The sequence below is a fragment of the Erpetoichthys calabaricus genome, chromosome 5, assembly GCF_900747795.2.
Source record: "Erpetoichthys calabaricus chromosome 5, fErpCal1.3, whole genome shotgun sequence".
Classification (NCBI taxonomy): domain Eukaryota; kingdom Metazoa; phylum Chordata; class Cladistia; order Polypteriformes; family Polypteridae; genus Erpetoichthys; species Erpetoichthys calabaricus.
In genome coordinates this window covers 223171164-223198459 of record NC_041398.2, presented here as the reverse complement: position 1 = coordinate 223198459, position 27296 = coordinate 223171164, and the positions used below count along the sequence as shown (strand labels likewise).

General features: G+C 38.4%; 1 protein-coding gene across 2 annotated transcripts in view; it reads right to left on the bottom strand.

The window, feature by feature from the left end:
* myo5b (myosin VB) overlaps window positions 1-27296 on the bottom strand; it is a 502861-nt gene that overhangs the window by 265246 nt on the left and 210319 nt on the right. For both annotated transcript variants that reach the window (XM_051928010.1, XM_051928011.1), the window contains exon 2: window positions 18054-18164. In XM_051928010.1, coding sequence (XP_051783970.1) covers window positions 18054-18164 — 111 coding nt within the window. The remainder of the gene's footprint in view (window positions 1-18053; window positions 18165-27296) is intronic.

Here is a 27296-nt window from a genome sequence, read left to right as displayed (position 1 = left end):
AACAGAAGATTGGAAAAATGTTGCCTGGTCTGAGGAGTTTCAATTTCTTCTGCTACATTCGGGTGATAGGGTCAGAATTTGGTGTAAGCAACATGAAAGCATGGATCAATCCTGCTTTGTATCAACGGTACAGGCTGGGGATGTTGGGGATGTTTTCTTGGCACGCTTTGGGCTCTTTAGTACCAACTGAACATCATTAAAATGCCACAGCTTAACCGAGTGTTGTTGCTGACCATGTCCATCCCTTTATGACCCCTGTGTACCCACCTTCTAATGGCTACTTTCAGCAGGATAACGCATCATGTCACAAAGTCTAAATCATCTCAAACTGGTTTCCTGAACATGACAAAGAGTTCACTGGACTCAAATGGCCTCCACAGTCACCAGATCTCAATACCTTTGGGATGTGGAGGAACAGGAGATTTGCATCATGGACGTGAAGCTGACAAATTGGAGCAACTGAGTGATGCTAGTATGTCATTATGGACAAAAATCTCGGAGGAATGTTTCCAGCATCTTGTTGAATCTATGCCATTATGAATTATGGCAGTTCTGAGGGGTACAAAACCCATACCAGCAAGATGTACCTAATAAAATAGCTAGTAAGTGTATATCCACAACAGTAAACAAAAATAAGTGAAGGTGAATCTGAACAGTATTTATAATGTCTCAAAACACAGGTGATGAAAAAAAACAACAAACAAACAACTCTTCTTCTTCCTCCTTCTCCCAGGACAAAAATCAAGAGGACAGAAGGACAGTTATTCACATCAAAAGTGAAAAATGGCACAAACACAAAATACAGGAACACCAGAGAAAAATAAATAGTTCTACATACAGCAATTTCAAATAAGGATCACTATATCTAATTCGCTCTGCTGCCATCTCTCCCTCACGCCAGACGGTCAAAAACTGCTGGGTGTCTCTCAGTTTTACATGCCAGCCAATCATTAAAGCCAACCTGACACAATCCAGTGCACGATGGACCTTACAGCCTTGATCTAGTGGAAGCCTCTGCATATCTTGGGTGTCCTGTTCATGCATGGGTGGGCACATAGCTGCCAACACAGCTTCCTGAAGTTGCTGTCTTAATTTTTCCTCTCTCTTTGGGACTTTCAATCTTACGACTCTGCATGCCGGCTTACGTGTCTCCATTTTAAGGCAGTTACTGTGTTGTGACCTACACAGCCAAATAGATATCCTTCACAGATGTGTAAATGAAGTACTGCTGGGATGTCAAAGTGAGTGACAGGCCTTCTCACTCATGTTAACTGACAGTGACACCTCCACCTGTGGTGTGCCTCCATACCACCACTACAGCCATTTGCTCCCAAACCCTCTTCACCTACCCTGCAGGAAATTGCACTTTTAATAACTAAACTATACAAAAACTAAATGGCTATTGTCCATTATATTGAGTCCCAGTATCCTGTGATATGGCCTATCACACTCTTATCATGGACAAAAAATATATACCTCAGACTATGGGATTGGTTCCCTGCTTTGTGCCCTGTGTTGGCTGGGATTGGCTCCAGCAGACCCCCGTGACCCTGTGTTTGGATTCAGCGGGTTGGAAAATGGATGGATGGATGGACTATAAATATAACAGCAAGTCATGTCACTTGCAGAAATTCTCAAATGATTCAGCACTTGTGGGATATATTGATAGAGGGGATGAGTCAGAGGAGAGGAGTCAGGTGGAGAACTTTTGTTTCTTGGTGCAAAGAGAATTTGCATTTTCCCATCAGCAAAACTAATGAACAGGCTAATTGACTTTCACCACACCAAAGAATCTGTACGCCGGGTTGTTATTCAAGTGGTATAGTATATGCCATAAAGAACATTCTAACAAACAACACACAACATCAACATGATTTAGGGTAGTGTTGAACATATTACTCCTTTATTTAATACTTTTATTATTATTATTATTGTATGTCTTGCACTAAATGACCAAATGGTACACAAACCTCTGCAAACCTGGCTAAACTAAACGATGACTAAGTAGTCTTGGATTTGGCTGTAGAAAACACGACTTGCAGGACATTATCAGGATCCACTGAATGGAGGACCTACTTGCAACCACAAAAACAAAATTCTGTTAATTTACTGTATACTTTTAACTCTTTTAGGGTGGATGTTGACTTCTGTTGACACACAGGGTTGAGGGAGAGAATCAGCTGTGCTGTAAATGTCGACAAAACTCGCCATTATGTTATAGGTAGATTCTCTTTGCTAGGAGGAATGACGTGACATCGAATCCCTGCGTTTCTGTGAGAAGTATAGAGTAAACAATATCTAGAATGGCATCAACATCTGATGAGACATCGAAGCGAATGTGCAAAGCAAAATACTCACTAGATGAAAATTTTCATATATTTTATTATTTTGAATTGGACTCTGACATGTTGGACTCCGATTTTGGTGCAAGTGGTCTGGAGATCGAGATCTAAAACAAAAGTGAGGTACCAACATCAGCTGTTCAGTCCCCAGCTGATCCTCCGCTGCTGCCCCTACCCCCGTGAGGCCACTGCCGCAGCAGCCACAGACCTTTGAAATGCAGCGACAGGGCATTGCATGCGGCAACAGAAGTTTTTTATTGATTTTTGTGGGAAACTATTGCTTTCTGTGCTTTTCAGAAAACACAGTTTTTTGAAAAAATATTCGGCCCTGGGAGAAAAGGAAAAAAAAAAATCAGCCCTGAAAGAGTTAAAGTCACTGAAGTTTGAAACAATAAACACTTACAGAAACTAGGAAAAAGGGCAGCTTTAATTAATCACACACAAATTCTCCCTCTTTCATGAGTTGGTGAGTACAACAGCACAATCTGTTTCAATGCCCAACGCAAATGCTCTTTGGAATTATGTATGGCAGTAATGTGAATGGCATCCTAAATAATACAATAAAATAAAATTTAAATAAAACAAAGAAAAAATATCTCAAATATTCAAATACAGCCAAGACTTCTGTCAATTCTGACACTACTTAAGGATCAGACTTCAGGAGTCTTAGACTTTTACACCACACAAACCTGTCAATATAAATGTTGCACATACTTCTTTTACAACCTTTGCAATTCTACAGGTTGAGACCATTTAATTCAACAGGTTCATTATCTTAATTAACTGTTCTTCTGTTTTGTACATTACAGTGTTTACACACAATAACAGATAATGATGCTCACAATGTGCTTAAGTGGATGGGCTGATTTTATAAGGAGTGCCTGGGAGTCAAAGGAAAGAAGCACAGAAGACCAGAGAGGAGCTGTGCATGTGAGCTACAGCATAATCAGCCCGCCATTCACAAGTGACAAGAATAAAGGTGCAGAGAAGAGTCTTCAGTAAGAAAAACTCAAAAGTGGTAGTTAGTTGCACAATTAGAATTTAAAAGCAAACATCATGAGACGCTGGTATCCATAAGAGTTCTGTTCATATATTTTATTACAATGCTGTCACATATTCTAATGTTTGGAATGCACAGTATTCAGCATTTTAAGCACATTGCTGAACCAAAAGAATTACAAATGTGCTCCAGATCTCCTATGTTTGTAGTTACCACCATGAAAGTTACATTACTTGGAACATTTTTCAAAAAACAGGACTTCTTTAATTAAAAATGTCTATAACTTCTTTCTACTGATTAATCTTCAATAGACAGCCAAATACAATGGGTTTAGCAGGACTAAAAATTAATTGCAGCAATATTTTCTAGCCTTACAGCAATTTATCTGCTTGAGGGTGTTGCTGTTGCCATGTCAAAATTTTAAGTTAATTGTCAACTACAGTGGTACCTCGGTATACGTCTGCTTTGGAATAAGTCCAACTTGGTATACGTCCTGTATGGACGCGAAAAACTTTGCTTCGTATACAACCTTTGTTTGGAACACGACTCGCATGCTAGAACACCGCGTGTGGTATAGCGGGTCCGTGGCTTCAAAAAAAGGGCCAGGTTTTAACCCGTACAGCCGTTTCGTTCTCCGTGGGCACAATTGCACAACCGCGGGGAAGTTAATGAGGTAGTTGGAGCAAGTCACACCTGCACAGGTGGGTTGTGATCAGGAAGAGAGAGACTGCTTTTTTAACCTCGGATTTTATCGGATTCATTTATTGTTGTTTTTATCCCCACAGAACACTTGCTTTTATGGATATTTATTAAATAATTATTTATTGAAACCAGATGCACTGCACTTTTTGTTTGGACACTGATTTTTGTTTTAAATAAAAGAACTTGCCATTCTTGCACTATCCCCTGGCTTCATTTGAGAATTGTCCTCATTTGTCAGCTCATCTTGGTGACATTGCCGACACTGTTGGGTTCAGGACTCCCCGTAAAGACGTATGGGAGCATGGAGCAGACCTGCATCGTCACACCGCGTGCTACCCTACACTGCCCACGAGCGTCAGTACGCCAGTTGCTAGCATTCAGTGAACAACCCGCGCTATGTGAATTTTCACGTGATTTTGTGTTTTTTTTGCGTAAATTTGAATTGATTGTTGAAAAGTATGAAGGTGGTATGTGTATCCGAGACATGGCTGCTGCATACCGTATGCCGAGAACGACAGTATCTACGATTGTGAAAAAAAAAGATGTTATTAAAAAGTAAAGTGAGGTTAAATTTTAATTTATTTCATCTAATTTCTTTTGTATTTATGTATTTTAGTATTGAGCAGTGTTTAAATTATTTTATACAACCCCATCAATGTATAATATGCCAATAACAATAGGATTTTTTTTCATGGGAACGGATTAATCATTTGCCCTTTATTTCTTATGGGAAAAATTCGTTTGGTATACGTCCTGTTTCGTCAAAGTCAAAGGATCTGGAACGGATTAAGGATGTATACCGAGGTACCACTGTATATTGGAATACTCCACCCATAAAGTATACAGTATGTATATCTACTTATACAATAAAACTATAAGGTCTGTGTGTCCGGTCCCTCAGAGCAATCTCATTTGTCAGTTTCACTTTAATGACACGATTGAGTGAGGAAGTGTGAGTGTTAGACACATGCGGAGGAGAAGCGGCATAGGAGTCGCCTTCAGAGACAGAAAGTATAAAACTGGACAGGAAGTGACAGAGGTGCCTCAAAAATAATAGCAGAGTCAGAGAAGTTACAGGAATGCGTTTGAGAGAGGGAGCACCGGTGAAGAGATAAGAGATGTTCAGACACACGAGTACGGAGGAAAGGCACTGAAGGTACATCTAAGGCAAGAGAAAGCACATCTTTTAAAAGTATTCTATTAGCTGTCTTCAGCAGGTATCATACATAATCATTTATATGTTACTTACCCCATGTAGTTTGTAAAGATGGCTTGGAAAAAATTTTAATCTCATGGTAATAGCAAACAATATCAAAAACATCCATGTAAAAATCTCATGTTACTTCTGTCACAATATCCACATTTCAAGACATTCAGTGGTATGCTTTCAACATGCAAAGCACAAGTATTTTTGGCTATAACTGCAAAATACATATCTGTATCTTTGTGTTTCTGGATTGTGCATGGATAGAATTTATCTGGATTGCATTTACATCGGACATTAAAATGCATCTCCAGTGTCTGCACCAAGTCCAAACAAAGATCTGATGTCACCTTCTCACACAAAATTCAAGTCAGCATCTACTGGCAGGTTTGTTGCATACAGTTGTTGTTATTTTCCACTTGCCTTAGATAAGTTTGCTATCTTTCAGTGATCTGATCACAATCCAGTTACAAGTGCATGTAACCCATGGTGGTTCATGTAGTCAAGTGTTATTCAGTCACGATCAGATTACCAAAAATGCATATTAAAGTCAGACGTAAAGGGATCCTTTTTCTCTTGCTCTGCTGACTCAAGTTAAGTTACTTATGGGGCACTTGTAGCCTCTTGTTGGTGCCCTTCCTCTTGAATTTCAACATAGATTTGCATCTGCCTTGACAATTTTTTTATTTTCCTTTTCTCTTTGAGCCCTGAACCATAATAACATCAGCACTGTGACCCTTACCAACTGTCCAACCATTCAAACCATTCTCTCTGTCATTTTCTACATACAGTACAAACAAATACAAAATGCATCTAATATACAGTATATCTATAGAAAAATAATTTGATATTTGTGCAATATAGTGGCTGGCAATTTCAGGAACAGATAACCATAACTAAAGCAGAGCTTCTCTTAATTTAACTTTCACTTGAAGACAAACACAATGCACATAATTGCTAAAATGAATTGTATCTATAGCAACACAAATGGCTCCATCAAAGAGTAAAAAACTGAAATAACAGTCATGAAGTAATACAAGATGCTATGCTCTAGTTTTTGTTCAGTATTATGAATCTAACAAACTGTATATCATTTATCATATCTGATGAGCTTTCAGCAGACTCTAATAACCCCAGTTAATATTGTAAATTGTTTTCTGCAACGTGATGACACAATGGTACACTGGTTAGTGCTGCTGCATCAAAGCTTCATGAGGTTGGGTTTACATCCTAGCCTGGTCAATGGCTGTTTGAAGTTTGCATGTTTTCCCTGTGTCTGCTTGGGTTTTCTCCTGTTAAATTATAAAGACATGTATATTAAGTTAAATGATAAATCTAAATTGTTTTCTAAGAAGGATTAATACTATGTTCTAGGGTTAGTTTTTTTACTTTCACCCAGTGTTGCTGGGATAGGTTTCAGTGGCCATGTGACCCTGAATTGGACTATGTGGATGGATGGATGGATGGATGGATGGATGGATGGATGGACGGACGGACGTACAGCCTTCCAACACACATGGGGATCACAGACAGAGTCTTTCATTGTGAAGGATGAGTAAGCATAATCAACCTGAGTGCTTTCTGGAAAACTAAAACTACATACACTTCCAGTCTAATTCAGTAATCCTATTACTTCTGCTAATTACTATTACAAAGTACTGAGGACAAATATCAGTCTCTATCTATCTTCTGCATTTTAATTGATCTTCGAAGCTTCACATTTACTGACCAGTTTCATTGTTCCACTAATCTTTAAAGTGAAGGACCCAGGGATATTGATTTCAGAGGGCCTTTTGCATATCTTCTAGGTATATGCTTAGTTTTGTGTATTAACACAAGCTGTGAATAAATAAATATGCATTGCTTGTGACATTAAGTCTGAGTTCTGGCCTTTAAAGACTGCAGTAAAATGTTGAAAGATCTAATAATTAGAGTAAAGTGTGAAAAAGGGAGAGAGAGGCTAAACAAGCCTATACAATTTTCAGAATTTGCATCTATTTTATATATACAAGACCATATAAAGGTTTGGACATCCTTAGCCAAATTAAAGTTGTGCAACTTCAACAGCAAACAAACCAAAACAATGGCATTTCTTCAGAAAATGTTAATGTTTGGTTATGATTTATTTTATGATCAAAAAAACGTAAAATAAGCAAGTGTTGTAAAAGTTTGAGTGCCCTACTAAATCAGAACTCAGTAACATCCCCTTTGGAAAAAATCGTAGCCTATAAACATTTCTTTTAGCCAGCTATGAATCTTTGAATGTTCGTTTTGGATATTTTTTCCCTCAATCTTTCATGCAAATGGCTTCCGGCTATGAAATATTCTTGGGCTGGCCTGCGTGTATAGCATTTTTAATCAAAGATTTTCAATGATGTTCAAGTCTGGGGATTGTGAAGGCCATTTCGAAACGTTCATAGTAAACTTCAAAGTGTACAGTTGTCTTGTTGTAGAAGCCTTCCACTTTTTCATCTTCAGTTTCCTGACTGAAATTTAGTGGAATCCATCCTTTCCTGTACTCACACAGCGTTTTCTGTGTCACTAGCTGCCCCACAACCCCAAAGCATAAAAGATCCACCTCATACTTAGGGGTTGGTAAGGTGAGCCTTTGTTCAAATGTTGCTATTTTTGTTTCCTCCAAGTATATCTGCTTGGGGTTGTGGCCAGAGACTTTGATTTTAACTTCATCTGTCCACAGCACTTGGTTCTAAAATGCCCCTGTCTTATACTGATATTTTGCTCATTTACGACGTTGTTTTTTGTGATAAAATTGCAGTTATAGTTTTCTTCTCATGGCTCTTCCATGAAGGCTTTGTCTGTGGAAGTAACAATAGAGCAGTGCACCATCACTACTTTCCCATCTAAACCTTCCTGCAGGTCCCTTGTAGTCAAATGGGGGTTCTGATTTGCCTACCTGCACAGCATACAAGCTGTTTTACCTGTCAGATTTGTTCTCTTCCAGATCTTGTGTTAACCGATATGGTTCTCTTTAACATTCTGGTCTGTGGAAATGGGTAGCTAGAAGAGCTCAGATATCTTTATATAGCTTTCTCTGCATTGTAGGCATCAATTACCTTACTTTTCAGATCAGTGGAAGAGCCCATTAATAATGAGTGTTGCTCAATGGTTGAGAAGACAAACACGTTAGTTGCCATAGAATCGTCATCAGATGACTATCACCTAATCCAGTCTAGACCAATTACCTAACGATATCTGAGCCTGAAAGAGTGCCACATTTACTCTTTTATTATTATGATTATAATTTTTTATTTATTTTTCACGTCATCAAATAAATTGTAACCATACATTAACATTTTTATGTTTGGGTTTAGTTTGTTTGTTGTCAAAGAGATGCTTTTAGTTTTTTACCTTAGAAAATGTAATTTGGCAAGTGGTGTTCAGACTTTTCATTGGAACGGTATCTCAATCCACAAGGCCCAATAGCTTGTTCTTTATGAACAGCTTTACTTTTTAAGTCAAAGGCTTGAAATTTGGCACTTGGGTACTTCTAACTATAAGTCAGGCTTTTGACATACAGTTTCAGTCTAGTGGCTTAGATTCACAAAGTTGGCCACAAAATACTACAGGGAGAAATATCAATGGAAAAACAGTGCCACATAGGTTGTGATAGTGTAACAATGAGCGCATTTGACATTTAAAAAGACATTAAACTGTTTCCTTAGTCAAGTATTACTCTCACTATTTTTATCACTTCCCCAAGCCATCCTGTGTGGGGTCATTTTCTCCATTTTATTGCAGTTTGGAGTTGCAAGCACAATCACTCACGATTATACCCCAGTTGCAATCTGCTGAACACTGTTTCTCTGTTATTGTATACTAGCTGTCCCCCACAGCTCTGCCCGCGTAGTAATGAAACAGGATAAACTTTAGAAATTAATAAACAAACAGGTATCACTAGCTAAGTGGAGGAAGGTACGCTCCAACACGTGGAGAGAGAGGCAGACCGACTCGAACAGAGGCTGGTGCACGAGTGAGGAGGGTCCCGCCCGGCTCCCCACTCATGACGTCATACTTCTCCTTTCCCTCGATCTGCAGCCTCTCTCTTGGATTCGCGCTAATAAATCGTTGCCACCAGTGGACTATGATAGCATGATGAGAAAAATCACAAAATCAATCAGAATGTTCAAGCAAATTATAGAAAAAAACCCGATCTAAACCGTAGTTCTCTCATGAAAAGCAAACAGATAGACACAGACAGACAGACATTGGATTTTATATATAGAGAGATTTGAAGCTGTAACACCAGAGCTGAGTCAAATATCATAATAAATTGCTATCATCAATTTAGTCTAAACACAATTATTTTTCCAACTTTAAATTTATAGCTTGTTGAAATAACGTCAAACATGGTGTGGAACGTGACCCGGACACAGACAGGTAGACATTTTTCAAAGCACCACGACACTGTTTATTATACAGTCCACTATTTACAAAGTGCACACACAACCCCCCCAAAACTCCCCCAAAGTCCAGGCCTTTCTCACTCTGCCTCTCTTCAGGTCTGCCTCCACTCCTCTCCTCCGAGCTCTGTCCTGCTACACTCCCGACTCCAGCCATCGAAGGCTGGAGGCGGCCCCTTTTATAGTCACCCGGATGTGCTCCAGGTACCTTCCGGGTGTGGCGGAAGTGCTGAGGTCCAGTGCTCCAAAGGCATTGGGGCAACCCCTGGCGGTGACCACGGGCCCCAATGCCACCAGGATGGTCACCCCCACATGGTCTGGGAAAGGCGTAAGCTCTCCTCCGGTCCTCCTGGGCGTCCCGGCCAGGTACAACCCCCAGCCACCTGTGACAATGGCTACAGTATAACAACATAAATAAAGCTGGCTTAGAGTCGTTTTGTATGTTTTGGCATCATTCAAAAATGGCTGTTCGTATTTTCATGAAAATTGGAAGATAGTCCAAGTTACAATGTAGGCTATATGGCCCCTTGACATACTGGCAGGAACTTCTCGGTGAATCTGATATAATCAGGTTTCCATCATCAAGCATTAAGACCCTCCTTAATGATGTCAGATGCTGCTGTTAAGACTGATTGCTTGAAGGTGAATGGCGGTCTGATAAAAGCAGTTTTCAGCTTCCTAGCTCTCTGGCTTCTTTATCATTCTCTCCACAGTTGCAGAACAATGCTGCTGTTATTGGATGCTTAATCGTGTAAAATTTGGGATAAAACATTCAACCGTGCTGAATACAGCTTACTGCTTTTCTGAAACAACAGTTGCAGACACTACAGAAAGCAATAACATAGTGATTGTCAGACACTGTTATCATCTGCTTTTGGTACCAATGAAAGTAAACTTGGAGACACAGAGTTTAAGAAATTATGTTCACCCACAATTTTTGTGGCAGATTTTTGTCTGTAAAGAAATCAAATATGGGCCGATCTCTATTTAAAATGGGGGGAAAGAGGAGTTTGGAAGTCATTATGTCCTAAATGACTGATTAAACAAGTGTTGTGAGTCCAACCACAAACCAGCATGGATGTTGAAAACCTTGCTGAAATGTACGGAAACGCAGCTTGTGACAGAAGCATGAAGGGACTGTGAAACTCCCAGAGACATTGGAACTAAATTCTAATTTTCAGTTCAAGCCTTCTTGTTTGATGAAGTCAAATAACCAGTAACTAAATGGGCACATTCTAGGTTTACAAATTTCACAAATGTTCATTAATTAATATTTTAAATATTTTAATATTTAAAAAAATAATATTTAATACTTGCTTGCACTGCTATAAATGAAACAAAATATATTTTTCAGAAAATTCAGCACATCAATGACTGATATTTTGTCTAGCATTACGCAGAGAGAAAGATAATCTTGATTTGGATTTAGGGACTTTGAGAATGTGACATTATGACACCCTGCATGTCAGTTTGTTTATCATTAAACATTTTTAGTTTAATTTTCCGTTAATTATCTTATCAAAGACATAACACTGACACAGTTGACCCAAAAATGATTAAGAAGGCTGTCGTAATGGCTGTGCCTTGCAAAAATGATAATAATCAGCCACTGTAAAAAGATTTTCACAAAGCAGAATTTAAATAAGGCGCACCAAAGGAACAATTCATAAAGACTTCTAGAAGAAGTGCAACAGCAATATATCATGAAAGACAATCATGTTTTTCCAAGATTATATATAACAAAAGAAATACTTGAGTGCTGGATTCAAGAACTGATCTTCTTTTAAATCCCTGCGACACCCGATAATCAGCTCAGCCAGGTGTCATCAGCCATGTGTGAGGAATTCGTAAATTCTTCTTTGTATTTACTTGAAATAATTAGTAATATATAAACTATACTGTTTTAACACACAAGGAAAACAATGGGGGATATTGTAATATTAGAAAAAGGATGAATTTATGTCTTACAGTTAAAATTGTCCTTCTGCTTGGTCAGTCTTCTTCATGGAGGGCATCTTAGAAACTGCACTTTAGTGTAAAGCATATTTCCAGTGGTTTAAAAAACGCTTAAACTAAACTTTGGTTAAGAAAAGCAACGTGATTTCATCAGTCATACCCAATGTTAAATCTGTGTTATTATATTCTTTGCAATTACACAGCAAAATAATTTTCTAAAAAGAAAAATACATTTGTGAGGTAATGGTCAGATTTGTACTTTATATTGTTACAGGTTTATGGGGTCACATGTACAGAGTATAGTAATAATTAGCAACACATCACAACTCTCTAGGGCCATATTAGTCGGCAGGCAGGCAGGCAGGCAGGCAGGCAGACAGACAGACAGACAGACAGACAGGCAGGCAGGCAGGCAGGCAGGCAGACAGACAGACAGACAGACAGACAGACAGACAGACAGACAGACAGACAGACAGACAGACAGACAGACAGACAGACAGACAGACAGACAGATAGATAGATAGATAGATAGATAGATAGATAGATAGATAGATAGATAGATAGATAGATAGATAGAAATTCTATCTATCTATCTATCTATCTATCTATCTATCTATCTATCTATCTATCTATCTATCTATCTTTTGAACTGTGACAACTATACACAGTGCTGCTGAACACACTTTGGCTTCCCTAATATGCTGAACTGGAGTAGGCACATTGAGCATTATAAATTGATTTTTTAACTGCCATGTTTTGGTTTCTTGGAACCCTAAAATAGTGAAATACATAAAATGGATGGACTGATCCTGTTTGTAAATTTCAAGTTTAAGCCGAAATATCTAGATAAATGGGAGTGCTATAATATCATTAAGTGGTTAGCACTGTTGCCTTGCCAGGTCGTGGGTATGAATTATGAGTTTCACATTCATTTCATTGTGTGTGTACAGTACATGGGGCTCTAACGGTTCAAGCTGTTATGATGAGTTCAAGACCCCCACAACCCTGAAACAGATTAAGAAGATTTGGGGATTGCATGTTATGTGATGCTATTGACCATAACACAAAAATTCAAACAAGTTATGCAGTCTTCTGAAGGACAGATTGTTTTGTTGGTAAAGATGACAACTCATTGTTATTAATGTAAGTGCATTATGAATTTGAGGAGTGAGGTAACTGGAACCTACAGGCAGCACTAGGAACACGATCAAAACACAAGCCCAATAGGTAAACTTTTCAGGGCACACTGGTTTAGAGTCACCAATACCCAACCATGCATGCCTTTAGGATGTGGGAAGAACTACACCTTGTCAAAAAGACAGAAATATAAAAAAAGAAAACAGGGGTTTGAAATAAGAGTTTTAACAAAAAAATAAGAAAGCCTTGTAAAATGTGAAAAAAGGCCAAATGTATTAAATGAAAAATCATAAAGTACTGTATAATGGGTAAGGTGGAAGGAATAATTTGAAGCTCAAAAAAACTCAGTAATGTAGATTAAGACAAAAGTAGCAGTAGGCTCAGTGTTATTCAAGGAAAAAAATAAGCGTGGCCACAGATATTAATATTGTAATACTAGGGAGCTTCACCTCCTGTTCGCTTCATTCGTCAACCCCCCCCCCCCAAATCCCCCCCCCCCCCCCCCGGGCTGCGCTAAGCGCCAGCCACTTCGCATCTCTACCGCCCATGTATGTGGATTTCACTTTCACCAAACAACAAATCTTTTAATTCTCATGAATACACCTCTTCATTGGGAAGAAACACTACTTTTCCCTGATGGCAACATGACTTAGATGATCTACAAGTCTCCAACTTAAAGATTAAATCCAAACAATATATTTGATCTTTTTTCGCTGTTCTGCTATTTCACCGAGTAATAATTTCCATTTGTTTGAGCTAATGCGAACTTTACTAGCATTTTTTTTGAGACTTTCGAATTTTAGTACTTACATTATCTCTAACCTGTTCTGCATGTGTATCACACCAACGTTTTTTAAATTCTTTATGAAGTTCTACTTTGTCATCTACTCTTTGTCTTTTATTTCCGGCCCCGGAAATAAAAAGTTGCGTCTTGCGACCCATGAAAGTATCTCTTTGAAAAAGTCTCATCTCATCGCAGGCTAAAAAGTCTCATCTTGTCCCAGGATTTTTTTTTATTATAATAGAGAGACAACAGCAAAGAATGCAAATGCAATGAGACATGCCAATCATAGAATGAGTACTTGAATTTTAGTGAAGGAGAGACACAACTGAGGAAAGCCATTATAGTTCCTATAAAGTGTATCCACTCTCTTGGAAGATTTCACATTTTATTGTGACATACAACATTGAACATTCACACAACATTGAATCACAGTGGATTTATTTTGACTTGTCTGGCATTGATCTACAGGAAACAACTCTTTAATTTCAAAGTGAAAACAGATCTCTTCCAAGTAGTCTAACTGAATTACAAATATAGAACACAAAAAAATTGACTGCTTAAGTATTCACCCCCTATTAATACAACATGCCAACAGTAAATCATTGCTGGTGTAGCCCATTGGTACTGGAAGTCACATCATTAGTTCAATGGAGATCACCTCTGTGTTGTTTCAACTGATTGTACTACAAATGCAATGGGCCAGCTTGTGGTGAGTCGTCAGTATGATTGCCTAACCTACGCAATGAAATCAAAAGAGCACTCCACGCATGATTGAATAGCACAAGCAAAAAGTCAAAGCTCCACAGGAATGGTTGAAAAATAACAATGCTAATCCTAACAGAGCTTAAACAGTTTTACTTAGATTAATGGAGAAAAACTGAAGTGTCCACATGTGCAAAGCTGACAGTGAGGGAGACAGAGAGCGCTGTGCACACAAACATCTACTGAATACTGACTTGAAGGGCATGAAAACTTATGCAATCAATCATTTAGTGTTTTATATTTGAAATTAATTTAGACCACTTTACAGAGATCTTTTTTAACTTTGACATTAATGAGCCATTTTGAAGATCAACATGAATACATTTATTATAGGCATTGTATATTGTCAGGAGTTCTTTTAGATAAGGGAAATGGTGTAAAACTAGAAGGAACACCTGTAAAGAATATGTTGTGTTTGTCTCGGAGACATTCATAATGACCTGTGGATTTGGACAATTCATTAGGCATACATTCATTTTTTTATACACTTACTGAATTCATCTGAGCAAAATAGAAGAATAAAAGCACTGAAAAAATCATCCATCCAGCTGACCATTTTCTAACATACTTATACAGTTGGTGTTGTGGGGAGCTCAATCAGGCACAGGGCAGAAATCAAACCAGAATGGGATCCCAGTAAATCACAGGGACCATTTTCACACACAATGAGATATTTTAATGAATCCTCTGGCAACTCTGAAGGGATAGCTGGTGCCACTATTAATATATACAAGTAAAAGATACAGAAATAATTGTCAACACCGGGTTTGCATTTACCATTAGTAATTTTTTTTATAATCAGAAAAGATGATAATTTAGGTAGGTGTTAGACTGAAGTAATAAAGGACAGCCCCGCGTGAAAGTGCTTTGAATAGTGAGAAAAGAGCTACATGAATGTAAAGAATTATTATTATTATTATTATTATTATTACAATTACAATGCCATTATGATTTTCAGGAAGGACAATAAACACTGATGTATTAATATCAAGAAACAGAAACTAACGATTAAAACTTTGCAGTGACCAAAAATGCATTCTACAACAAGAGACAAGACATGTTAGTCAAGCCTATGAACAGAAAAATCAAAAAGATGATCACTAGAACAGGTAGTGCAAGTTGTACTATTATCATTAGGAATGAGTTTGAATCATCAATTAATTGATTGATTACATCCGCTTTGTATTCTAATGAGTAAAACAATGAATTGCCTGCACATAGTATCTAGTGTAACACATCATAGGTGCACTCTCCACTAGACGGCCTAAGACTTTTCAAAGGAGCTGGCTATGCACTAAACTTCATGTCCGATCTCTTTCAACCACAAGATACTGAACAGGGTCCACTGGTCATACATACATTTTACAGTGACAACCCACATCACATTTGTCGATTTCCTGCCTAACTGAGCGCTAAAAATTGATACTGAATTCTCCTCACTGCATTAAAACATTCAGATGGATGTATGAAGACAGAGTAAAGAAACAGAAGGAACAGATATAATGGAGCATGAGTGGATTTAAGTCATAGCACAACTGCTGAAATTAATACATGTTTGAACAACAACAACAACAGGATAGATAGATAGATAGATAGATAGATAGATAGATAGATAGATAGATAGATAGATAGATAGATAGATAGATAGATAGATAGATAGATAGATAGATAGATAGATAGATAGATAGATAGATAGATAGATAGATAGATAGATAGATAATCCATTCCCTTCCTCCCTCTGTTCCAGGCAGGGGAAATTTTGGCTTTTTACAGAAGGAAGGGATGGTTTCAAGGACCAAAAGAATAACCTGTCTGACTTTTGTCTCCAGAGTCACCAACCCTGACCCAAACTCTAAAATGTTGTAAAGTAGTGGTCTCCAATTCTGGTCCCGGAGGGTCGCAGTGACTGCAGGTTTTCATTCTCTTTTTTAATTGGTGACCTGTTTTTGCTGCTAATTAACCTCCATCCATCCAATTTCCAACCCGCTGAATCCGAACACAGGGTCACGGGGGTTTGCTGGAGCCAATCCCAGCCAACACAGGGCACAAGGCAGGGAACCAATCCTGGGCAGGGTGCCAACCCACCGCAGGACACACACAAACACACCCACACACCAAGCACACACTAGGGCCAATGTAGAATCGCCAATCCACCTAACCTGCATGTCTTTGGACTGTGGGAGGAAACCGGAGCGCCCGGAGGAAACCCACGCAGACACGGGGAGAACATGCAAACTCCATGCAAGGAGGACCCGGGAAGCGAACCCGGGTCCCCAGGTCTCCCAACTGCGAGGCAGCAGCGCTACCCACTGCGCCACCATGCCGCCCGCTAATTAACTTCTTTTTTATAATTTGTTCCCCTGAATTTCTTCATCATTCCTCTGAATTGCTTCATTTCTTTCCTTAAATGGCACTCAAACAGAAATGAAATGTGAAATTAGTGAGCCAACAGAAGACCAACTAAGTCAGGGCCTTAAACTCCAACCAATTTCACTTCAACCAGTTGCTTAATTAGACGCTGATTCTTGTTGTTAATTAAACCAGTTCCTTAATTCCTTGGCTTGATGCTGCTCTCATTCACTGTATAATGGCATACATTTCCAAAATTGTTGACTTTTTCTTTTCTAAGAGATAAAATGTTTTGGAGACCTGAGCAGATCAGCATTCCTGAGACCTTCATCTTTCTTTATTTTCAGATATTGTGAGATGGACACAGTTTGTTGGTCCTGTTTTGGTTCATTTTGTATCTCATTATTGTTTGGCTGCTAATTAAGGCTGCGGTGGGTTGGCACCCTGCCCAGGATTGGTTCCTGCCTTGTGCCCTGTGTTGGCTGGGATTGGCTCCAGCAGACCCCCGTGACCCTGTGTTCGGATTCAGCGGGTTGGAAAATGGATGGATGGATGGATGCTAATTAAAGATAAAGAAACAATTAAGGGGTCTGAGTGTTCAAGAGCAAGTCAATTAAAATTAATTCAAAAGAAGTGAATTAGCTGCAAAAACAGGTCACTAATTAAGAAAAGGGTTAGAATGAAAACCTGCAGCCACTCTGGCCCTCCAGGACCAGAGTTGGGGATCACTTTTGTAAAGGCTTACCCCATAAATCTGTAAGACTGAAGTCCCAAAAAGAGGGTTGCCGCTCAAAGGGCACAGAAGGGCTCATGGACAGGAGACCCCTGAAGCGTTCTACTCTCTTGACGTAGAGGTCGGATGTCTAGTACTTAACAAAAGGAATGCTATTAAGTTGCAACATCAGAGAAACAAACACCCCAGGCAGAGGCCTGTCCTAATTTATAAAAGAGCGGATGGTGAGTGCTAGAGGTAAACAATGGAGAAACTAATGTTTTGGTGGAGAGTGCAAAATCACTTTGCCTCTGGGCAGGTAGGGGTATTAAAGAATACACACCCAGAGAGGTATACATTCCTACATTTCCAAAGTTAAATAATCCTAACCATAACCATAATCCCCACTGGACTCCAAGCAGGCCAACATCCCAAGCCAATATAGCTTGTCTTCAGACAGATAACAGAGTGAGACGTGAAGACGTGAGTGGAGGGAGGCCTAGAGGCAAAGTCAAAACAGAACAGGGCATGTGAGTGGAATCATATCCAAAGACAGAGTTCCAAAGGACATCTGCTATCCACAAGCTAAATATACATAACCCTAACCATAACTATAACCCCATCCGCTGAGAGAATAAAGACTGGAAATTTGTGTCGTCAGAGGGGAAAAAAAAAAGGTATTACCAACTCATCTTCAAGTTTTAAATGGAGAATGGTATCCCCCTCCTTGTAATCCTTGATAATTTCAGCTGACTTCCACACTTCATCCGGATCAGGAATCCAAACCTTGGTGTACTGAAATCAAAATGAGATGCACAAGGATTAAAACTGGAAATCAGGAACTGGTAGTAAAAGTGACTTTTTGTTTCTCCTTGATTTCACAGGACACATCATTTATTGCTCTTATTTAAAATACTGTACCCAATAACAGTAAACAAGAAAACTTTTGTGGGATGAAATTCTGCTGTGATCTGAAATGACTCACTAATTACATTTTCCTTAAATGTTTTGTTAGGCCTTATACTGTTTATACCAGTTGGGTTTGTAGGGCACAGGATTCTATCCAGGCAGCAGCAAACATAATAATACCAAAGAAACAGAGGACTGGTTACATAAAACCTTCGAAAAGTTTCCGAACCTCCAGACATAAAAGAGATTATACTTGAGCACCAAAGGCTTCTCATAGCTTTATAACTTGAGTTTATCAGCTTCCATGATTACAAAATTTTTGGGTCAGACAAATTATTAACAATGCAAGTGTCCATCAAACCATCATGTATTCCATACTGTAGTCCAGAGGTATCTGAGTGGTAACATCATGTCCTTAGGGTTGATGCATTTCATGAACAAGCCTTCCTCAGGGCCAGGCATTCTAAATTGTTATAAAACAGATCCATCACAAACTATTGAATTAAAATATACAGCAACATTTTGAATTGTTAATAATTTGTTTGACCCCCAAAAACTGTAATCATGGAAGCTGATAAGCTCAAGACATGAAAAGACTGAGGTGCTCAAATATAATGATTTTTGTTTGGAGGATGTTGAGCTTATTGAAAATTTCATGTAGCCAGTCTGTTGTTTCTTTGGTTTTCTTGCTGAAATATACCGACAGCAGACTTCAAAAATAAGATTGTTTAGTATATCAGCATCAGAGATAAGGCAGGAGCAAACCATGGATGGGGCACACTAGCCCATTCCAGCACACTCAGTAACGCCAGGGTAATTTGGAGTTATCAGCTAATTAAGTAATTCGAATGTGGAAGTTAAACTGGAGTAAAGGGTTTACAAACTGGGAAAAATGTGCAAACTGCATACATGTAGTGCTCAGGCTGGCATTTGTACCCAGTCACGTTTGGCAGTGAGGCAACTATGGAATCAAGGTGCCACAACACTGCCCTTACGAGAAATAATTTCACCCAAAACAAACCTCATTTCTTTTACTTGCGTAATGTCTATTAACAAGTTTAACTGCCTTTTAGCATCTTGCAGACTGGTTATGTCAATTTTATTTCTCTTCACATTGCAATTCATTTAGCATTCCAAGTTGGGGAGGAGATAAAAAGTACTTGTGCTGAGCTTCCCCCACCACTTCTCTCCAACTTGCTGACTCTCCTCACAGTACAGGCAATATTGAACTAACGAGAGATTTAAAACATGTGGTAAGATATTGCATTTTTTCACTTCTGTTTCACACAGTAAGACTTAATACACGGTGAACACCGCTAACTGTAATGTCATCAGTTTTTAAAGCAAACTGGCAAATAGCGATACCAGCATATAACCTCAGAGGAAATAAAGGAGCCAATTAGTCAAAGTCAGAGATTCACTGAACAATTTACAGCTGTTTACCAGCAAAACATTCACCACTATAATTAGTCATTGCTACAGAACGTCTGAAGATGAAGGGCCACAAGCTGCCTTATAATTTAGCATGAAGAAGTAAAATGCCTTTCATTCAGGGATAAGTAACACTGGCTTTTCCTTTCACATTCTATTAGGAATCGATTTGGTTCCACTGACTTTCTACTTTTTGCAAAGAAAAGTATTGTTGTGAGAGGTATTTCAATGTTCCTTGCTTTAATGATTTAATGCCCCAATATTATATGTCTCTTCTACATGCACTATTCCTTTAATCAAACAAATCAAACTTCTTTTTTCTTTAATCCAGGCCTCATGATTTAGTGCAAATGCAAAAAATATTACAGTAGGAAGTTTAAATTCAAGCATGAAATATATTCCCACACAGTAAGTCACCACTGACAAAATGGCCAAAAATCAAAGGAAGTACCATAAATAAAATAGTAAAGGGAGGATAGAAAAGAAGTGTGCAGAGAAAATGAATAGAATGGAAAGAGTATTGTACTTTAATCATAATTTTATTTATATAGCACCTTATCATACATTTACATGCAACTCAAGGTGCCTGCCACAGATTCATCAACAAAAACAATAAAGAAATACCATAGCATCTTGAAAATTTATCATTCATTAATATTACGATCTTGCCCTTCCAATTTTGGGACAAAGTGAACCAAGCACCTTTAACTTCTTGTTATTCTGAATATCGTTGATGTTTACAGTAATCCCTCGCTGTATCGCGCTTCGCCTTTCGCGGCTTCACTCCATCGCGGATTTTATATGTAAGCATTTTTATATATATTGCGGATTTTTTGCTGGTTCGCGGATTTCTGCGGACAATGGGTCTTTTAATTTCTGGTACATGCTTCCTCAGTTGGTTTGCCCAGTTGATTTCATACAAGGGACGCTATTGGCAGATGGCTGAGAAGCTACCCAACTTACTTTTCTCTCTCTCTCTTGCGCTGACTTTCTCTGATCCTGATGTAGGGGGATTGAGCAGGGGGGCTGTTCGCACACCTAGACGATAGGGACGCTAGTCTAAAAATGCTAAAAAATTATCTTCACGTTGCTACCTTCTGTGCAGCTGCTTCCTGAAGCGACATGCTGCACGGTGCTTCGCATACTTAAAAGCTCGAAGGGCACGTATTGATTTTTGATGTTTGTTTTTCTCTGTCTCTCTCTCTCTCTCTCTTTGTCTGCTCCTGACAGAGGGGGTGTGAGCTGCCGCCTTCAAAAGCTTTGTGCCGCGGTGCTTCGCATACTTAAAAGCCAAACAGCCCTATTGATTTGTTTGCTTTCCTCTCTATCTTTCTGACAGTCTCTGCTCCTAAAACACACTCCTTTGAAGAGGAAGATATGTTTGCATTCTTTTAATTGTGAGACGGAAATGTCATCTCTGTCTTGTCATAAACTTTTGAAAAAGAGACAAATGTTTGTTTGCAGTGTTTGAATAACGTTCCTGTCTCTCTACAACCTCCTGTGTTTCTGCGCAAATCTGTGACCCAAGCATGACAATATAAAAATAACCATATAAACATATGGTTTCTACTTCGCGGATTTTCTTATTTCACGGGTGGCTCTGGAACGCAACCCCCGCGATGGAGGAGGGATTACTGTAGTTCAATAAAGTACCTAGCATTAACATTGGAACTGCAACACATACATACACACACACACATATATATATATATATATATATATATATATATATATATATATATATATATATACACATACATATATACATATATATACATACATATATACATATATATATATATATACATACACTAGCCATGTGTGCCCAACTACGTTGTCTGTGAAGGGCTCCCTGTTTAAACGCGGCTGCCAGTCGTGAACTGGGCCCTTCGTCACACAGCATTATGATTTTTTAAAAGGGAAACAAAATTACAAAAGAAAACCCTTGGACATTGATTTGATAGGAACGGCCTACTCGGAATCACTGTCCGAATAGTAATTATGTGGTGGTGTAGGAGCACTTCTGCTTCTCTCCGTTCACAGTCTGTCTCGTTTTCACGACGCTGCCGTTTCCTCTCACGATCTCTTCTCAACCTTTCTCCAATCTCGCAGGTTGCTTTGTGGCAATCCAAAGAATAAGGCAATATACACGAAGCAATGGTTGTAAAAGGGGGACACATAGGTATCCAGGCTCTTTAAAGCATAAATAGGGATCACTTCACTGACATGTGAGCAAGCCATGGTACAACTGTGAGACGCGCAGCACTCGCCGGCTACAATGTAACAATAATAATTTTCGGAACGTGCTGTTACGTTGTCATTCATTTTACCCACTGTCTTTCTTTCATTCATATGTTACGTAGGCACGTACCTTTTATCTTCGGCAATCTCATTCTCTAATCAGGCCCCAGGAGCTAACCAGCGTAACACTGTCCACCACACCTTTCGGCACATTGTTGACATCCGTGAGTAACAACAACGTACTAAACTGGAAGGTGGTGTACGCATGTGTGGAATTCGCGGACAAACAAAGATCAAGATCTAAATGAAGATTATATATAAAGATTAGTTAATTTAAAGCACAACAATTTATTTAGTTTGAATGTCTGTGTTTTGAGGTGTGACTGGAGTACTACAGTCTTCAGTAGTATAAGCCTGGAGGAGATTCTTAATGCAATGCCTATGTTTTAGCTGTCTCTCTACTGCCATCTAGTGCTTCTTCTTCTAATTCATTCGCGGACAAACAAAGATCAAGATCCAAATGAAGATTATATATAGAGATATATATACACATATATACACACACATATATACATATATATATATATACATATATATATATATATATATATATATATATATATATATGCATATGTACATATATACATATATATATATACATATATACATATACATATATATACAGTACTGTGCAAAAGTTTTTGGCAGGTGTGAAAAAATGTTGTAAACAAAGAATGCTTTCAAAAATGGAAGTGTTAATCATTTATTTTCATCCCATGCAGTGAAATTCCAGACTATTTCCTGAGAAGCAATTGTTGGTAGGCATAAGAAAACAAATGCAATGATAAAGCAGTATAATATTTTGATAATGCCAAACCAATATTATAATGAAGATCTCCATGATAAAAACCCCACATAAAATGAGAAAAAAGAAATAAAACAGCAAAGACTAGGTCAAGTAAAATTAAATATGAAACACAATTGTCACAAGTGGAGCTTTGAAGACATCACAAATATCTGTTTGACATCTCGTCGTTATAATACCTCGACCAAAAAGAGAGAAAAAGAAAAAAGATGCACACATTTACTGAGTCCACCTTCTATTAATTTAGTGAAAATCTGAAACTGCACTGAGAAATCATGTAATAATCCTTTGCATTTATATAGCACTTTTCTCACTACTCAAAGCGCTCAGCAATTGCAGGTTAAGGGCCTTGCTCAAGGGCCCAACAGAACAGAGTCCCTATTGGCATTTACGAGATTCGAACCGGCAACTTTCCGATTGCCAGTGCAGATCCCTAGCCTCAGAGCCACCACTCCACCTAATAATGTAATCTGTCATCCCCTGCAATTCCATTCATGTAAATCTGCAGTCCTCAAAGCAGAAGGATCCAGTGACCGCAGACAAGAAGCGTGACAAACTCTCTGATGCAAAGTATTGTAGAGTGGCTCTGGCCCCAGGCTCAGGTAACTTGCTGTAATGTTGCTAGGCATCATCAAACTTTTATGTTAAGTGAAAACAACTTGAAAAAAAATTCTGTTTTCAATCTAATAATCTTTTTGGGGGTGCAACAAGTGGCTCCCAAATATAAAAAAAAGACTCTGTGTATATTTAAGGTATTAGTGCAAATGCCTTGCAAATTTCCTAAAATAGGTGCATCCCTTATGTATTTAAAAATAACAAGCATCAGTCATCAGGGACTTGTAGTGACAGCAAATAACAGCACCACATGCTTCAGCAAGCCACAAACCATTTGCGAAAGTTTCCATAGTTCAAGTTTTATTTGCTATATTTAACTGTCCATCTATCCATACATCCATCCATTTATTTATTTGCTGAACCCGATTTAGGCTCACCAATAATCGTAACAGCATTTCATTTGACTGTGGGTGGAAATGCATCTATCAGAGGACATCAATCCATCTTTATTACAGCCCTGGTAACACTTTGTATCAGCACACAGCTCTATACAGACCAACCAAGATTCCATTACCCAACATACCCCATTCAGGACAACGAAGACAAACCTGCACAAAAAAAACTAAAAAATATAGCTTCAACAGATGCCAGAAGGAGCTGAGTAGTATTCCTGGAAAAAATGTCAACAGCAAGTGCCCAAGAATATGATTTTTTTATATTTTTGTTATCTTTCTTTTTTAAAGATAGTAAAAGTATTACAGATAATAGCTAATGATATGGTTATTTTTTTCACTTTTGATCTCTTTAATAGCAGCTTTCTTAAATCACATGTGTTTCTGCAGAAGTCAGACTTTCAAAGAAAGTACTTTAAACATTAAAAGTCTTTGCCCCATTTTTGGGCTTTTGCATTTGGGGACAGGCTGCCACGGGAAAGGCCTTTTCAGTGGATCAAGACCTACAAAAGCAGCATGTTTCAAGTATGGGGATTTTGAGGCCTACATCCCTTTTGCTGAGCCTCTGTTTGACAAGATCACAACATAAATCAGAGAAGAAATTAGGGTACTGGAGAAAACATATGAGAACACAGGGAGAACATGCAATTTCCACACAGAATATACTCCAACTGGCGCTCTAGTGCTGTGTGATGGCAATGCACGATTGTGCCATTTCTCATATAAATATCCATTCATTCGTGCTTATTTCAATTCAGTATCACAGAAGATTTGTAGTTTAATTTCACATTATCCAGCACAATGGAGGCATGAGTCCACCCTGAACACACTCGCTGTTCTGCCAGAGATGAAACTAACCAGGAGATGGAAAATAAAAAAAGAATTCAGTGTCTAAAGGGAGCACTAAGGGTCAAAACCAGAAGAATAAAGATACTGAGAAAGCTAAGCCAAACTGAATGCAAGAATCGAGCATCAAAACTACGCAAATGTCGGTGCCCTGAACTGTAAAGAAGGACACCTAAACACCACTGAATTCTTTGTGTGTTAACCACAAACTTGGACATTTACTGATAGCAAGTTTAAACAATGTCGCCTTGCTGACCGACTAACAACCCACGGTCATGTCCTAACGGCGCAACCCACACTAAAAATTAAATGTTTTTACAGGAGAGACACTAAATAATATTAATTGAATATAGTTTCATTTCTAATTTATATGACAAAACAAAATGGAAATGAAAATCTCCATCTGTGAGAGCCATTTATTAGTTATTTATGTTATGTTAAGTTGATAGAAGCATTTTCCTCGTTATGTTAAATGTTTGCCTATTTATTAGTGCATAGTCTATGAGAGGTCCTATTATAACCACCACAAGCTGAACTGAAATGCAATATTCTATTTCTTGTCTCTCTGACTGCAGATTAGTTAGTTAGTGAGGTGCCTTGCAGCAGGTAAGGCATGGAGGGCACACAGTTTCAAACTGTGCCCAGTTGTATGTAATATAATATACTCTACTGAACATGCACCGCCGTACGTATATAATGTACTGAATGTATTAAGTAAAGCATAGAGAAGTAACTCATCTTTAAGTATAGAAAACAACTGAAGTTTAACAAGAAAAAGATAAGTTTAAATAAGCCATATTTCCTTTATTGCCTTTTATTCTGCATGTCTAACAACTTTTTTCTCTATTTTTGTGTGAACTGTTCACTTAGAATTTTCACTAAGCCTTCCTAAAACAAACTTTATTGGACTGAGAATTTTCTTTTTGTATGCATCTAAATCATGCTTGATCCTGTCTTACCAACTTAGCAGATACACAGAAAAAAAATTATCATAACGATACACAGAATGTATTCAACAACAGAAAAAATTATTCAAGTTTCAGTTTTAATTCAAAGCATGAACTTGGAGCTAATTTCGAATGACCCTAACATACTGTATATACCTTTGCATTGTAGAAGGAAAACTGAAAATGCTGAAAAAACAAAGCAGACGTGCGTTATGTCAGCAAGCTAATAGTTTTTGGGAGAGCAAGGTCATAGACATGGGAAAGAAAAAAGGTTGAAACTGGGAGATCAAAATACACGATCATCAAGGCAAGCCAAAGTTAAAAATGTTAGTGAAAACGGCCGAGCCACAAAAAGAAATTCAAACAGAAAAAGTTGTAAGCAAAGGATGTAGAAAAGGGTCGACTCTGAATGTGAACTTTCATCTGAACGTTTAACCCACAGTGTTGATTACCAGCAGATCATAAACTCTAAGGATACGCCCCTGGCTACTCAAGGCCTTGTCCAAACAATAAAAGTGTAAAATGGCAACAATCATTAAAATATAAGATGACAGTCAAAATGCACTAATAATTAAATGAAAAATTAATGTCAGAAATGTTCACGAAGTGAGCGGGAGATTGACAGGTGGATTGGAACATCCAAGTACCAATCTGACGTGGTGCAGAAAGAGCTAAGACAAACGGCAAAGCTCTCAATCTACCAGTCAAGCTACGTTCCTACACTCACCTAAGGTCACAAGCTTTGAGTAGCAACTGAAAGAACAACACTGTGGCTACAATTGGCAGAAATGAGATTTCATAGCAGGATCAGCCTTAGAGAATTGGGTGAGGAACACAGACATTTGGGAGAAGCTCATAATAGAGCTGGCTGTTCCTCTGCATTGACAGGAGCCATTTGAGGTGGGTCAGGCATCTGATAGGAATGCTTCCTGGATGCCTTCCTTGGGGTATTTTTAGCAAGTCCAACCAAGAGGAGACCTCATGTTAGACTCAGGACATGAGGGTGAGAGCCTGAGAAAAAATCGGTGTCACCCTGGAGGAGTTGGAACAGGTGGCAAGGAAAAAGGGCATCTGGGCATCTTTGCCCAGATTGCTGCCCCATGACCTGGACGTGGATAAGAAACAGAGAGTGGATGGATAGAATGTCAGAAATGAAAACTACAACTTCAAAAACAAGTGTAAAATTTTATAAACTGGTTGAAATGACACAAGTAAACATATAAAGAGAACTCCAGTCACAATAACACGGAGAAAGCATTCAAATTCCAACACAGACAGCCACAGTGTGTGGCTTTGTGGCCAGGACACTAAATCTGTGAGCCACCTGTCTAACCAGGGTGCCACCATGCCAACCACCATCCATGGATTCCAAAGGAATACCTTTTCCTATTATTGTCAAAGGAGAATGAAAAATTATAATTATACATTATATAATGAAAAATTATAATTATACATTATATAATGAAATAAATAAGATAGTAAAGAATTAAATCATCCATAAATCAGCAAAAAAACAGAGTTTTGGTGTTGTTGCATGTTGATTGGTAAATCAGGGCATTATAATAGTGGCCACATTTGAGGCTTTAAAGATCACAACATTCCTTTTACATTATTTGGACAACAGGGGTAATACTGGTGGCTGGAAGATCGGGATATAAAAACAGAGAATCTGGGTCACCAC